Genomic DNA, 15,031 nt, shown 5'->3' with positions numbered 1-15,031 from the left:
AAATAGATACATTTTATATCATACTGATGTCAATTATTTCAGCACTATTGCAATTTAACGGAATAAAGAACACATAAATTGCAAGACTAACACTTCCCTAAGAGGGTGGTTCTTAAAACTGATTTTCAAGTCTAACTACTTAAAATTTTTATTTTATATTGGTATGTCTCTTGTCATAGACTGAAGGATAACGCAATGTAAGCTAGGTATACTTTCTGTGGGGGAAAATACAGTCCTCTCATCTCTCATTCTTGTGAGATTTTGAAGAGAAGAGGAAAGGTATAAGTAAAGACAATAAGATTGTGTGTGTTATCTATTATACAGAGAGAGAAGGAAATTTAAGAATTTAAATATTTGATAGTCCAACTAAGAAGAAAAATATTATTTCTTATTATACAAGACAATCTGTAGACGGATACTTGAGTATGATTTATACAATTGTGCCTCTGATTTTTTCTAAAAACATCTTGTGTAATTTTAGAAATGTTGACTCCTCCCTAAATTGGCATATTTTGTTAGCCTATTCTCAAAACTGAAGATAATCTTTTCTTGGTTTAGCTGAGAGGTAGAATCTATCTATAAAATATCTCTAAAATACATCCAGCTGGGAATACTTAGACTTTCTGTGTCTCTGTGGACTTAACAAGCAAAAAACATGGGCATAATAGGATGTAGGAATATAAAGAAAGGACCTAACATGTTTACCTCTATGACCTTACTGGTGCCACAAAAAGACATGGGCTAGTGACAGGATGTGGTAGGTCAGGTTGATGGTTGGATGATCTTAAAAGTCTTTTCCAAATTAAATGATTCTTTGATTCTACTGTATGTGCCCTGATGCAGGAAAACTGCCAAGTGTCCTTTGAGACTTTGAGGCTTTGCTGTAAGTAGAGAGAGCGAGACTGCACACGTTTGTGCATATTCAGAGGACAACAATCCTCCAAGTAGAATGCATGGGCAGAGCCTCCTCTATTGATATGACTGGCAAAAGCTTTATGCTGGCATTTGGGTTAGTCCAAATGCCCTCATTCTTTCAGAATATTTTGGGCCATTAAAATACTTGCCTTCTGGATATCAAGATACTTGTAGCTATTTATTTTGGATACTTTAATCCGTGATTCTTTAATCCTGGGAGGTTAACAAAATCGCTGGGCATGTAAAATAAGAGACTGTTTTGAAGACCCTGAAAACACTATGTTGTATATGCTAACTGCAATTTCTTTTAAGAAAAATATTTATAGTATGTCCAGAGCTGTTTTTATATTGAAGAATACTAAAACATACATGTTACAATTCACTCACGAGATACTACCACTATACCATACTCCTTTTTGCCTACTGATACTGGGTAAATTGTTATTTTTAACTTTTCATTCATTCAATAAATAAATAAATAAATAAAACATGAAAGAGTCATACCTGAGCCCAGCTGCCTTCTTCAGACTCTTTCTGTGTTATCAGCAGGAAGCAATTAGTAAAGCAGGTAAAAAGACAATAAAAATGAGTTATAAAGAAGATGTGTTTTTCATGCATATGGTAAACTTACTACAAATGAAAACATACATGTAGAATGTGCTCATAAATATTGGAACTCAGGTCACCAGCAATGCCCTGGGATGAGCTATCTGAAGAATTACAAGACTAAAACTATAAAATTTTAGGAGGGCAAATCTAGCTCTTTTCAAGATAGAAAATCTTTATAGCTTGGTGAAACTTTACAGCATTATCTCCAACACTTTCTATGGTTTCACAATCAAAACACAATCATTTACTTCCCAAAATTGGATATTATAAATGTCATGTTCCATTGCTAGTTAGATCTCACAATGTTCACAATACAAAGCTGTGTTCTTTTGAATGGTTTGAAAAGTGCTTTCCACACAGCAATTTTATGACGAAAAATAAATTGCTCTGGCTGACCAGTTAAATAGGATCAACTCTACCTCTGGCTCATTCAATGTTGTTATATTTGTTTTTACCATCAACAATAAAACTGTAAAGTAACTTGGTTGTAAAAAAAATATTGATGAAAATCTACTTCGTGAATATTCATGAGAAAATACAGAAGCAAAAAGAAAATACAGCAAGCATACATTTCTATGAAGTAAGTATTCTTTACTGCATTAAAATTTAGCTTTAGCTTTTACTGCATTAAAATGTAGCTTCTCTCACCATCTATGGGTTAAGTTGACTGTAAAGTTTTCCAAATTAAAGATTTTTCAGACATCTCTTTTTAGTATTGCATCGCATCATGTTTTATAAACACTATTATGGAGTTGTTATGGACTAATGGACTGCTAAAAAAACAAAAAAGACCCAAAATAATGCATGTTTCAAAGAAAAGAAAAAAGTCAGAACAATGAAATAAAATGTATTAATATTTGTGTGTCCCTTGAAGCAGGGAGAGGTTTGATAAAACTAAATAAAGAAATGACACACTCCATGCACCCTAAGTCAAAGAGCACAACTATGCTAGTATGGACATGAAAGACTCAGCATTCGTGAAAACTCCGAGTTCTGTTATGCACATTTCTCAATACTTTTCTTATTTGTTCTGGTTCATCAGATACAAAATTATGTTTAGAAGGGGTACCAGGGAAATGTTGCACCTGAAACTGCAATGATTTCATTTCACTAAATGAGGATTCACATTGGCAGGAAAAAGAAATGCAAAACTCCAAAGCTGTTTTCACTTATGTACAACATTTGTGATTGCAACGCAGTTGGTAATTTCTTTTTCTGAGAAATGGTGGAACTGTTCTTTCTAATGTCATTCTTGGGAAGCAGACTAGAGAGGCTATGGCATCTGTGTTAAAGCAGATGCACCCTAGTTCTCTTCTGAGCACTGAAACAATGCATAAATGTGAATGGAAAGACTAACCGTTTTAGCTGGAGCAGCAAGATTTTCCATTTCTTCATGGGTCACCCAAACATTGCCTGAGGGCTATGAACAAGGCCCACAGGGAGGCAGGAGGGATCCACATTAGGTAAGCAGTGGTAAAGAAGAAAGGCAGCACCACTGTAAGTTAACAGCGTATAGCATCACCATCAGCACAACCACGATCTTGCCTCTACCAAGCTGCAACTAGAGACAACTTTAGACAACTTGTTTTGCATCTTTGTTAGAGAACACACCTGAGCCTAAACAGACATGATGGAATATTTCAGCTAGGACTGATGGATGAATGTAGTCACAAGGAAAAGAAGAATTAAAGCTGCGTTTCACGTGCAAGGGGCAAATACAACCTTTAGGTCATAGCTCTGTCTGGAGGTAAGCTTCATTTCTCAAAGATTTTCCAGCCTAAATATTCTGCACACATCACATGCTCATATTGTAATCTAAATAATGATTGCTTCCCCCACATTTCTGTGAATCAAAAACGTCAAGAGAATACACTTCTAAGACTATTTTTCCTCATTGTATTGTTTTTAGTCAGTTCATTACTAGGGCAATGAGATGATGCAGGGAGGGGGTGTGGAAGCCTGCTGTGCATCAGGTGAAATGTGCTGTGCTTTCTTGAGAGCTGCAGTAAATTAACTCCTTTCCTGAGAAAGAAGGGAGGCAGAAAGACTTGGGATTCAGAAATGCATAGTCCAGGGCAGTGCAGCATTGTGTTGCCAATTAATTAATGTGAAGTTAAGAGCAAAGCAAAATTATTCCCAGTGCTTCTAGCTCATATATGCTCTTTTCTTATTTCATAAGTGACAATTCTCTTGTGCTTTGAAATAACATTAAAGTCAAAATGGATTTTGGTAAATAGCTGCTTAGTAATTCAACACTGTGTTGAGTCTATTATATTCATCGGCATTACAATTCGTGATATTAGCATGGTTAGGACATACATATCAGTTCTGTGCAGAGAAAGAATTGGATGGTGAACTGTATTCTTAAAGGATCTTAGCAGCATTAGTATGAAAGGCCAGTCAATGAGAAAATTTGTGTCCTTTTGCCCAGTTTCTCAACTGCTTATATAGCTCAGCGGTTCTGGATCTATTGCTAAATCCCTCAAATGCATCTCAATTCTCATTTCCTCCAAAAGATTCTTGATTAATTCCGTGAAGATTACAGATCACAAAATATAAATATCATTATTATTATTAGTAGTAGCATTAACATTGTTTTATCATCATTACTTATCACATTATTATTATTTAGAAGTCTAGGCTGCACTACAGTACTAGTCCTTGTCCTTCACTCCTACACCATGTTTTCCAATAATCAACCCTCGTTTTTTTGTTTGTTTGTTTGTTTTTATTTTTATAACTTTTTGTTGTTGTTGTTTTGTTTTGTTTCAGTCTCTGTTGCTTCTTTCATAGTCATCACCATCAGCCTCTCAGCATGAAACTGATAAGATACCCTCTTGGTATATTTTTCTTTTTCCCCTCATCAGTTTGGCCTGTTTGCCTGTTTTTCTTTTTTCTTCACTTTCCATTAGGAGGTGCTTTTATCTGCAGCACATATATTCTTGCTGTGCCCCAGTGTACTTTCATGCCTTTTTTTTTTTTTTATATATACTCCTTTCAAACCTGTTTCTTCTCTACTTGCTTCTTTCCTGTCTGCTCTACTCTCTCCCCTTTCCTCACCAAATGCACACACTCTACTTCTTCCTTCCATGCTCTGCCCTCACACTTCCAATCACTGCTTCTCTTAAAAGCATGAAGAATCTAAAAGCAGCCAACTCAGACTGGAAAACATTTGAAAGGATACAAAAAGGGGGAAAGTGATCAAGATTCAGAATAGTTGTATTCCTAAATAACCTCTTCCTTCTCCTGCCTTACCCCATCCCACAAACAAAAAAATATAATAAACAACAAAAGAAGAGAAACACAATCTGATTTGGTTGGGAGATTTGACCTGAAGGAAGTAAAAGACAGGTAAAACTATAAATAAGGTGCTCAATACTGATCATTTAGATAACATCAAGGTTAATCAAAAGCACATCTTAAAAAAGGTGTCAGCTAAAGGAAAAATATCAGCGACCAACAATCGAGTGACTGATGAACAAGTATTTCCAACTCTTTAGACGACAGTTCACACTGATTGTGAATTGTGTGTTACCAGAGTCACTCTCTAACTCCAAAAGCCTTTCTGCAGACTCCTGCAGATTGAAGTGGGAAAGAAGCTAGCTGAACAGGACTCACTGTTCTGGATGTTGGAGGTGCTGATGGACTTGTGAGCGATACCATCTCCTGGATTGCTAATCGGAGTTTTAAGCGATGAAGAGGATTGCTGATTCCAATTTCTCTCTGAATCTCGGTATCGGACAAAGCAGACATAATAGCTCCACTCTTCACATTAGCACGGCAGGCAGCAACATACCAAGCTGGCATTCCTAGCCAGAGCTGTTGAGATAAAGTACACATTTTTTCAAGGCATTGCTTAATTTCTTTCATGAAATTTATCATTGAGGCAACTATCAGCCTGAATAAGCATGGTAACACACATAGATTAGTATAACAATCACACTATTTATTAAAATGGAATTGTTTTAGAACCATTGCCATGGCTTCACATGAACTCTTTTTGTTGCTTTTATTATAAGCCAGAATGCAAGGGATGCTTCGGATTATTTTTACCACTGTTTCTCTATCACATAGGCTCCTCCCTTCCTGTGCCTTTAACAAGCAAATCTTGGCACAAGTCAGTATTACTGGCAGTTTGATAGTCTTGTCATACATAGAAAAAAATCTAATAAGAATTGATTAAGTTATTTTTCCCCTTTTCTACTAAAATGGCTTTCTCTCTCTTTTCTGTGGTGTACTTGTGGGCACAATCTTACCCTTCTCGGCTCATTTTTTTCCAGGAACAGTGCAGATAACCCAGTGAGGACTGGGCTTACCGGAAATCTGGGAACAGTCTAGTACAGTGTCACACTGCTGCTGGAAATACTGGTTAGACGTCACAGTTTTGATTGTACTAGTGAATGTTTCTGACTGATACAAGTCTGCCTACAGAACTGTCAAACTGTCATGAAAAAGTCCATTAGTAGCCAAATTAACAAATACTCTAATATTAACAGTTTGTTTGTTTTGTAAGGAAGATATAATTTAATTTTTGAAGGTCATGTTTGAACACTTGAACTGCCTTTCTGCAGTTTTCTCTTCATCTTTTTCATTAGGAACCTGAAATTACAAGCAGAAGTTTTGTAGATGCCAGCTAAATAGGTAGATCAGGTAAATTAGCCCTTTCCAATATTATATTTGAAATATATATATATAATTATATAGAATCTGGTTTGAACTATATATATAATCTGATCTGAACTATATTTATATATATTATATATAACTATACATACATTTTATTATATATAACTACAATTATATTATATATTTATATAACTATATATAATATATGATAATTACATATAATATATAATATATACTTATTCATATATAACATTATATATATATTATATTTGAAAACAGACCAAAGTCACAAATTTGTTAAATTCATTAACAATTCTGCAGATGTAGTTTTTGTGTTAAACTCAAATAGAATTTAATAACTACTTTCTCTCCTTAGCATACCATCCTGTTTTAAGATTTTTTAGATATTTAGGGAATGAGAAATTATGAGATTTAATGAATTTGTGCTTCAATTCCAAGTGCAGTAGTAGGGTATGCTCAAGTGATGATAGTCCTTTTTGCCCCATCCCCACTCCCCTGTGCAATTCCACCTTGCTTTTTTCATCTCCAGACTCTGTTTCACACCACCCAGTGTCAAAATCTGCTTAGTGCTGGTGGCACAGTGAGCCAGCGAAAGAGGGGCAGACCAATAATCTCTTCTGAAATCTGTAAGGACAAGGGTGTAGAAGCAGCCTGCCAATGTGACTCGTTTCAAAGCTGTGACTAATGCTTACCTCCAGCCAGGCAACCACTGTCGGCCCGTCCCACTGGGCGAAAGGCAAGCCCTTTCTCCGAGCTTCTTCCAGAAGTTCATGTCTAAAAATGGATCAAAAGCATTACATACACAGAGCAGTGCATATAGACAATATAGTTACAACCATGCCTTGTTGTTAAGGGTAACTATAGTGAAATACAATGACAGTTATTGGTAGGGCATAGAAAATGCAATGAACAATACAGCTCCTTCCCATTTTGGAACATATTCCTTATTCTATTCCTGACCTTTTTTTTTTTTAAAAAAAAAAAATCTTCTTTTTGATCTCCTTTTAATCACCTAACATACAAAAGGAGAGGTTTCTACCTGTTCTCATCTGAAGCAATAGAGAACTGTGGTAATCTGTATAGAAGGACCACCCAGATAACAGAAGACATTGGGGAACAGAGAAAACTGTGGGAATCTTCCTGAGACTAGCTTAGCTATCGTCTGGTAATGACCCAGAATGGCCCTAAATAGCCATCTTCTAGACCTTGGATATAATGCAATAGGGTCTATGAAGTCTTTGTGCTTGAAGCATTTATCCTTGCCAGATCAGCTATGTACAATTCTGGGGTCTCTGGTGTACAGCCGTTCTTCATCTTAAATAAGCCATCCATGGTTAATAATGAATTGGCTGTGGCTTTAATAGTTCCATTTTTTTATTGTTTATATCCAAAAGGAGATCCATGTGCTTTACTGATGTATATATTTCTATGCTTATAGAATTTATGTATGTGGTTTCTCAGTTTTATACGTATATACATGGATATATTTTTACAGAGTTGATGGGATACCAATCTGACTCCTACTTCTGCAGCTTCTCTAGACTGCAAAGAGTGTGTATGAAAAACTGTGGCAAAAAAAAAAAAAATCACAAGGCTTAAAATTCACTTCTAATACAACAGTATTAAATGTTTGTTAAAGTATAAGTATGTCAGCTAGACTTTCAAGAAAATGCTCTGTATTAAACACATTCAACCATTTGGCCAGACATTTAACTGACTGCTGTTGCATTTGTAACATGACTAAAGACAACTGTGGTGGTGGCACAGAAAAAGCAGTCCTTCAAGAGTCTTTTTTTTTCTTTTTTCTTTTTTTTTTTTCCTGATATTTAACAATGTACATTCTGCAGCCTCCTACTGAGTGAAACACAAAAGAATGCTCTCGGCAACAAGCAGTAGTGAAAATGAAATTACACAGGAACTATGCTAATGGAGTATTAAAATTTGCTTACATTCCCACACAACAAGGAAATCTTAGAATTACAGCTTCAATTTTGCTCCTTCCTCCTTTATTACTACAGCCTTTGTGGTTCAGTTATCCCTTGGCAATTCTTCACTGCCTTAGCAGCCTTTCAAGAATATGTATTACAAAATCACAGCAAATAAAAGTGATGGAGAGATCTTACTCATAAGGAGTCCTGCTTTGAGAATTTATGGACTGCCAAGGGAACAGACAGAGAATTTAGCTTAAGTAAAAAATGGAACTCAAATAGCGTTTCTGCATACGTGTTTAAATCCCTCATTCTGTGTATTAATAGGAAGACAGCTGCTTTAGTTTCTACATTGCTGCTGTAGTAATATGTAATACTACAAATACTTGACAGCTTTTCTAAAGTTTATCTAGCTTTTCCTCCCACACATCTTTTGCAGCACAGCTTATCTATTGCCACTTGGCTGTCCAAAGACACTGAAGAGTTACCCTTGCTTTCCATGACAGCACAATCCTCAGTAAAATGAGAAAGACTTGCTATCTGGGTACACAAATGTCATGTTACCTTCAGTAGCTTGAGGTGCGGGAATCCCATATCCCCAGGGAGACCCGTAGTGAAGGCCAGTAGAGACATACATACACGCTCAGATGTTTAGGAAAGCAGAACTGAGGCATGGCCAAACTCAGCAAATGGCCACATCCCAGCTATATGCAGATGAGGAATTTGGGTTCAGCCTTCCCTCAGAGATGGTTCTGCAGCGTGCCTGTGAAGCTGAAGCAGTGCAGCACCTCCCTCCATAACCCCAAGGCGGTGGTGTGTCTCCTGGGACCACCAGGGCTGCCATCTGGCACAGATGTCTTCAGGGAGAAACAAGCCTGTGGGGCTGCCCTTTCCTTACTTGTCTAGACTCAGTTTCCCCTGACAGGGCACAGACCTGCAAAGTCCCATGGGACTTTCTCCTTTCCCAAAGCCAGCCCAAGCTCAGGGAGCAGCTCCTTCTCCAGTCTGGAGTCCCATGGAGACACCCTCCTCAGAGCAACCTGATCCCAGATTTTTCCTTATCTGGGGTATGATCTTCACCCATCACAGCTGAAAGAGCTGGGCTGGCTCTCACAATAAATAAAAAAATTGAAATTATCACTTTTTTTTTTTTTTCTTTAACTGGCCACTTGCTTGTGGTAATCTTCTGCTCAGAGCAGATCTGTGGCATGTGGTCTACACAGAGAAGGGGTTCAGGAGGAACTTTTGTCCTCTTTCTTCAGTTTGGTGTTGAATCCCTGTGTGGCCTCAAGAACCAAGGTGCTGTGGTCACTTTAAGTTCTTACTTTCATAAAAAAAGTTACTTTCTTTATATTGGATTTATGAAGTGATTATTTCTATGGAGTTCCCTGTAACCTTGCAGCATTTGAGTTGGCCTGAGGTTTGTTTTGGAGGTTTAGCATTACTCAAGTACATGCTTCAAGTGTAGGAAAGCACTTCTTTTAATTCAGAAGCAGTCTGGCTCACACAGCTAAGGAAAATATGGTTGTAGTTATTGATTTTGGCTAAAGAAACGGAGACCAGGCCAGAAATGGGATGCTCTCTCCATATGCTATAGCTAAAGACTATGATAAACACATAATCCAAAGGGTCTTGGCTTGTAGAAGTGTTTTGGTTTGAAAATATATTTAGTGCAAAGTTAAAATTCTTTGCCCAGACATGCACCAGGAATACAGGCACCATAAGGTCTGTGCCTCACTTACTGATATGGAACACTAAGAGGATTTTTGTAATATTTATTTTCCTTGAAAATAATTGTATGCTTCAGAACTTATATTTCCTTCCCTAGGACATTTCATTTAAACACCTCTCCAACGTTAAAGCTTATTTAAATTATATTTTACTTAAAAAAAAAACAAACACATTATTATGTGATTACTTTTTAATTTAAATTAGGAGATCTGTATAAACTGAACCTTCAATTTCCAAACCAGAACTGAAAGCAGAATTTCTATTTCTTGACTGAGAGAGGTATCATTTAGTTGTCAGTCATAGCAAATTGTCTTTTGATATGTAGTAATACCGTTAAAAGAACTCCACTCTATCAAAATAAGTATCAAATATTATGTAGGAAAAAACATGTATTTTGATCAATAGTGCAAATCATCAGAAAAATGAATCCGGTAATTTGCCTATTCTAGAATAGAATCTAAATATTTTAGAACAGCCAGAATGAACTGATGTGTTTATGGGATAGCCAGTGGCTTCCTGAGCTGAAAAACAGAAGACACCCAAATTTGACTGTGGCACCTGCATTTCTATTTTCCTTATGAAACCATACAACTGACCAGAGGAAGAAGAAGAGATAAATAACCTACATAAGCTTGTCATTCTCCCTTCCTTTCACTCTAAAGACAAGGTTTAGGGACAACAAATAACATGGTGCAGTTTCTCTAATTTTGAAGATGCTTTGCAGGAAGTGTAGGGATATTCTAAGACTGTCAGAAAAGTACTACATGTTATTAATGTCCACTTTGCATTGGTAAGGAGATAGGGAATTAAAATGTAATCATTTTCATACTCATTTAGTTTCTTGGCAACATATGAAAAAAGACTGATAAAGGAGAATTGACATTAATTAAGCATTACTCAATTTTATTATTTTTTTGCAGATAAGTATTATTTTGCAGATAAGGCTTTAAACCACTTACTGTTGTTGGAATAAATTCCAAATTAAAGCTGTATTTTTTAAGTTGACATTATTACTGTTCAAGAATAAAATCTTCTTCCATTGTGGGAGAAGCTGTAATATGCTACTTAAAATATATTGTTACCCTGAGCATGGCTTTGCAAAATAAGGACACTTCATGAACATCGACTATTCAGCATTAATCCAAAATTTCAGAGATGTTTGTACTTGTTGGTCTTCAAGAGAGTACCTGATAAAGTGGGCTGTCTTCTCTCTCTCTCTTTCTCTCTCTCTCTTTTTTTTTTTTTTTTTTTTTTTTTTTTTTCTCAAGACAGAAAAGAAAAGACATGTCATATCATGTTGAGGAGTTGTGTGGCAGAGGTGTGGGCTTGCCTCCCTTGCACTGTCTTCTGATTAGGGCCAAAAAATTACTTCTTAAGGATACTTTTATGATAACCCATTTTCTTTAGCATCACTCTTCTGAGCACCAGGTACAACTACATCCCACAGCTGAGTGTGTAACTGTCTTATATCATGAGGACTATGATAGCTTCATATCCCTCTAGACATCAGAGGTACATAGAAGCAGAGGAAAGGGGGAAATAGTAAGACCAAAATTACATTATTATCCTTGAAATTTTCTCTCTCTTATATACTACTCCCTTACACAGGGCAAATTTTAGCACTGTATCAGCAGCACTCATCAACTTATTGTGTAAAATGCAAGAAAATTTATTAAAAATAAGAAGGTTCTTTAAATAGTCTTTGTGTGGGAAGTTAACAAAATCTTAATTTATGTCATTCAATAGCATTCAATTTTCTGTATGAAGATGGGGCTCCCTCCCATGAAGTAAACAAGAAACAACAGCTTAGGACTTCTGATATACATAATTCAAATACATAGTACACAAACTAAGTCCTAACATTGTTATGATGAAACTTGAATTTGAACAGTATTTCAACATAGATCTTAACATTTCTGCAAATAATAGCACTTACTGTGAGGATTCACAGGAAAAGTCCTCAAGGATATTACATTATGTATATTATAATATTTCAGTAAAAATGTGACCATGAATGTAAGATGAACTCAGAATGAAGCACAGTGAAACTGAGACCAAATCATACTAGTAAAATACAGGCAAAATGTATTTAGAAGTTTTGGCCAATGGGTGATTTAGATCCTAGGAAATGGCCTTTACTCATAAGACATTTTCTCAAAAAGGTAACAGATGAAAGAGTTTGCCAACACACCCTCTGTTTATTGCTACTGTTGCTGCTATCACTATAATCATTATCAAAAATACTAAAATATTTAGTTTACAACCAAATTGTACACAACTGCTTTTTAGAAGAGAAGTAGACACAAAATATGCTGTGTTTGAGTAACTCTATGATCTCAGTGTAAGATCAAACACATCTGCCACATCTGTAGAGTGTTTCCAAAACTAACGTACTTACCTTCAAAGATTCCAAAATTCAGGAGAGAGGATTTCTAATGAATTGAGCTGGATTTGAATTTTATCTTTTCTATTGCCATTTACTATTTAAAAAAGGCTAGAATTGTGTAGCTGAAATCATCATATGACAAAATAAACTACCTGTATTTGTATAAATTAATATTTATGTTAAACGTCTATGGCAAATAAGTTACCTCCTATCTTTTTGTTTTCTGCAGAAGTATAAATATTTTTTTTAATGAAGTAGGGAGAAATGAGACTCAGGTTTGATATTGTCATATAATATGGATTGAATTTAATCTGAAAGGATCCATCTGAATACTGAAGCCTGCACTAATTAAAAACTGAGTAAGATTTTGTTGCAACTTTTGCTGTCAGGCAACCTGACTTTTAAATCATTTGAATTCCTCATTCTTTCTCCTTTTTGATGCTTGCTCTAATATGCAGACTGAGAACAAGGGGGAAAATTCCATTTCTATCTTTACAAAAGGTTTTGTGTCCCACTAAGAATTTTCAGCAAAGAATGACTGAAATATGAAAACAGGCTTAAATCAAGAAACAATTAATAAAAATTTTTAAATCTATAAAATAAGGAAATGGAATTTTAAGTTTAGCAGCATCCCACATAACGCAGCTTAGGAAAGCAGATTTAATTACTCTATATAGGTGTACGCTGTCAGCATATGCAAGCTGAAGGGCAATATTCTTTTTCTGAAGATGTACATTAAGCTAAGTGAAGCATGTTCAGGAATGCTTAATATAGGTCTAACAAATTAGATCTACAGACAGCTACTATGAAAAAAATAATAAAACACCTGTAAAATAAACATACTTGCATAATACATAACCTTGCAATCTTGTATGCAGTGCGCTAAATTAGAGATACCTGGAGTTCCCAGGTTGATTAAATGTTATTAAATCTAATTATAGACAAAAAGCTATTTCATAATCACACATTCTAAATTAATGTAGTAAAGCCTGCTCTCTGCAAGTTTTTGTGTCCCTTCAACCATCAGAAAGTTGTAGCTCATACACTCTTTGGATGCATGAAATTTTCTACCTAAGCTCCAAGAGATAGAAATTTTAAATTTTATATCAGGTTAACAATCAAAAAATCAAGCTTAAAAATATACCGGTGAAAAATTACATGCACAAATGAAATATTTCTGTACAGCAATATAGCATGAGGCTTCAAACAGAAAAAGAAACTGTGTATTCTGGATTGCTATGATGTTTAGAAGTTTGAGTCCTCTGAGATTTAATTAATCAGAATTTATACTTAAATGCATTTGTTAATCGAGGCATTCATTGTTGTAAATTTTTCCACTGACATAAAATTTTAAATGTCTTAGCACTTCTAGGCTTTAGACTCCCCAAAATATGTTTGTTTAAAAACATTTATGGCAGTTATCTCCAAGTACTTCCTCCACTGTGTTAAGCCTTGCAGGAGCAACTCCTGAATTTGTGTATGCTTTCAATGCTTTGGAAGTTTTCATTTGGGTCATTTTTCTGTATGGGATTGTTTATATAAGATTGACAGGAAAAAAAAAAGAAGAAATAATAACAAAAGATAGAATATAAACATGGTGCTGAAAATGAGTATGTTCAGCAGCCATGGTGTTTTAACTTACCCAGATATGCTTTTCATGAGATGAAGAGAGATGAATGGAAAAAAAAGCACATAAATGTTAATGAACATATACTAGTTCATAAAGAAATTATATGATAGATAAAATAATAACACCATTATAACTACTGAAATCTTTCTTTGATTCTACTGAAATCTGGTCTTGGAATGCTTTAAAGAAGTTATATGCCCTTATGAAGAACAGAGGCATTTCTCAAAATGAGATTTTCTTTAAACTGATGTTGTTATTTATTAGGTACCAGTGCAGCACATTTATGACACATATTCATACTAAAGATCTGGAAACACAGTGAATGTGGATTAGATTTTCAACTCAAAGCATGCTGCCCAGATTTGAATCAGAGACACAGTAAAATTAAGAGTTGACTATGAACCAAGGTTTACTTACCTACATCTACTTCACTAAGATTTTAGCAAAATTTCTTGTAGTAATGACTACATAGATTTGGGATTATTTTATCAAAATAGGCAGGAAATTTCCTACACAGAGATGACTAACATCTGTAATTATGCAGTATGTCAATTTGAGCAGTCCTAGTAATGCTAGATTAGTAGTGATACTGGTGTGAATGTTTTGCCCTCTAGGTAACCTATTTTTACCAATAAAAAAAATTGATAAAAGTAGGAGAAACCAGGATGCCATCACCGATAATAAACTTTCTTCGGCATCCTTTAATTGCCATCATAAAAAGAAAATTATATGACTGAATGAACTCCAGATATCTCAGAATATTATGTTTCAATTAACCAATGATTTACAGAGATATAAAAATGCTTGGTACATACAGCTGTAGAAAACTTTGGAGTGAAAAGTATGTGCTCTTATTAATTAAAAAGATGTTGCTTTCATTTCAGTGATTTTATGAAGGGGCTGGTTCCAAGATCTTAAATTTTGTTTCTGTGTTTGTGTGTGATAAGCAGAACAGCTGGAAGAGAGGAGGAGAAAAAGTGCAAATAGAAAAGCAGATGAAAACAAATGGCAAAGTCATACACAGAATGTTTAAGAAAGGAAAATTAAGAATTGGAAGGACAATGAAGGCATGCATGAATAGAAGACTAGAAAACTACTCAAACAATTACCAAATATGATGGAGGTACCATCAGGATTGAATATACATTCATGATTTTTGTGTCAAATATCCATCACACTCATTTT

General features: G+C 35.2%; 1 protein-coding gene across 15 annotated transcripts in view; it reads right to left on the bottom strand.

Moving 5' to 3' along the window:
* The window catches only part of PPFIA2 (PTPRF interacting protein alpha 2), a 328,207-nt gene that overhangs the window by 11,500 nt on the left and 301,676 nt on the right, over positions 1-15,031 (bottom strand). For 11 of the 15 annotated variants that reach the window (XM_072037122.1, XM_038181210.2, XM_072037118.1 and 8 more), the window contains 4 exons: positions 6,864-6,945; positions 5,143-5,343; positions 2,882-2,944; positions 1,420-1,449 (listed from right to left, as the gene is read on the bottom strand). In XM_072037122.1, the coding sequence (XP_071893223.1) occupies positions 1,420-1,449; positions 2,882-2,944; positions 5,143-5,343; positions 6,864-6,945 (376 nt within the window). The remainder of the gene's footprint in view (positions 1-1,419; positions 1,450-2,881; positions 2,945-5,142; positions 5,344-6,863; positions 6,946-15,031) is intronic. The other 4 variants (XM_072037130.1, XM_072037140.1, XM_027451280.3 and 1 more) reach the window with 2 other exon arrangements.

Source organism: Anas platyrhynchos, chromosome 1 (genome assembly GCF_047663525.1).
Source record: "Anas platyrhynchos isolate ZD024472 breed Pekin duck chromosome 1, IASCAAS_PekinDuck_T2T, whole genome shotgun sequence".
Taxonomy (NCBI): domain Eukaryota; kingdom Metazoa; phylum Chordata; class Aves; order Anseriformes; family Anatidae; genus Anas; species Anas platyrhynchos.
The sequence above is the reverse complement of the archived record's forward strand: the minus strand, read 5'-3'. Positions and strand labels throughout refer to the sequence as shown.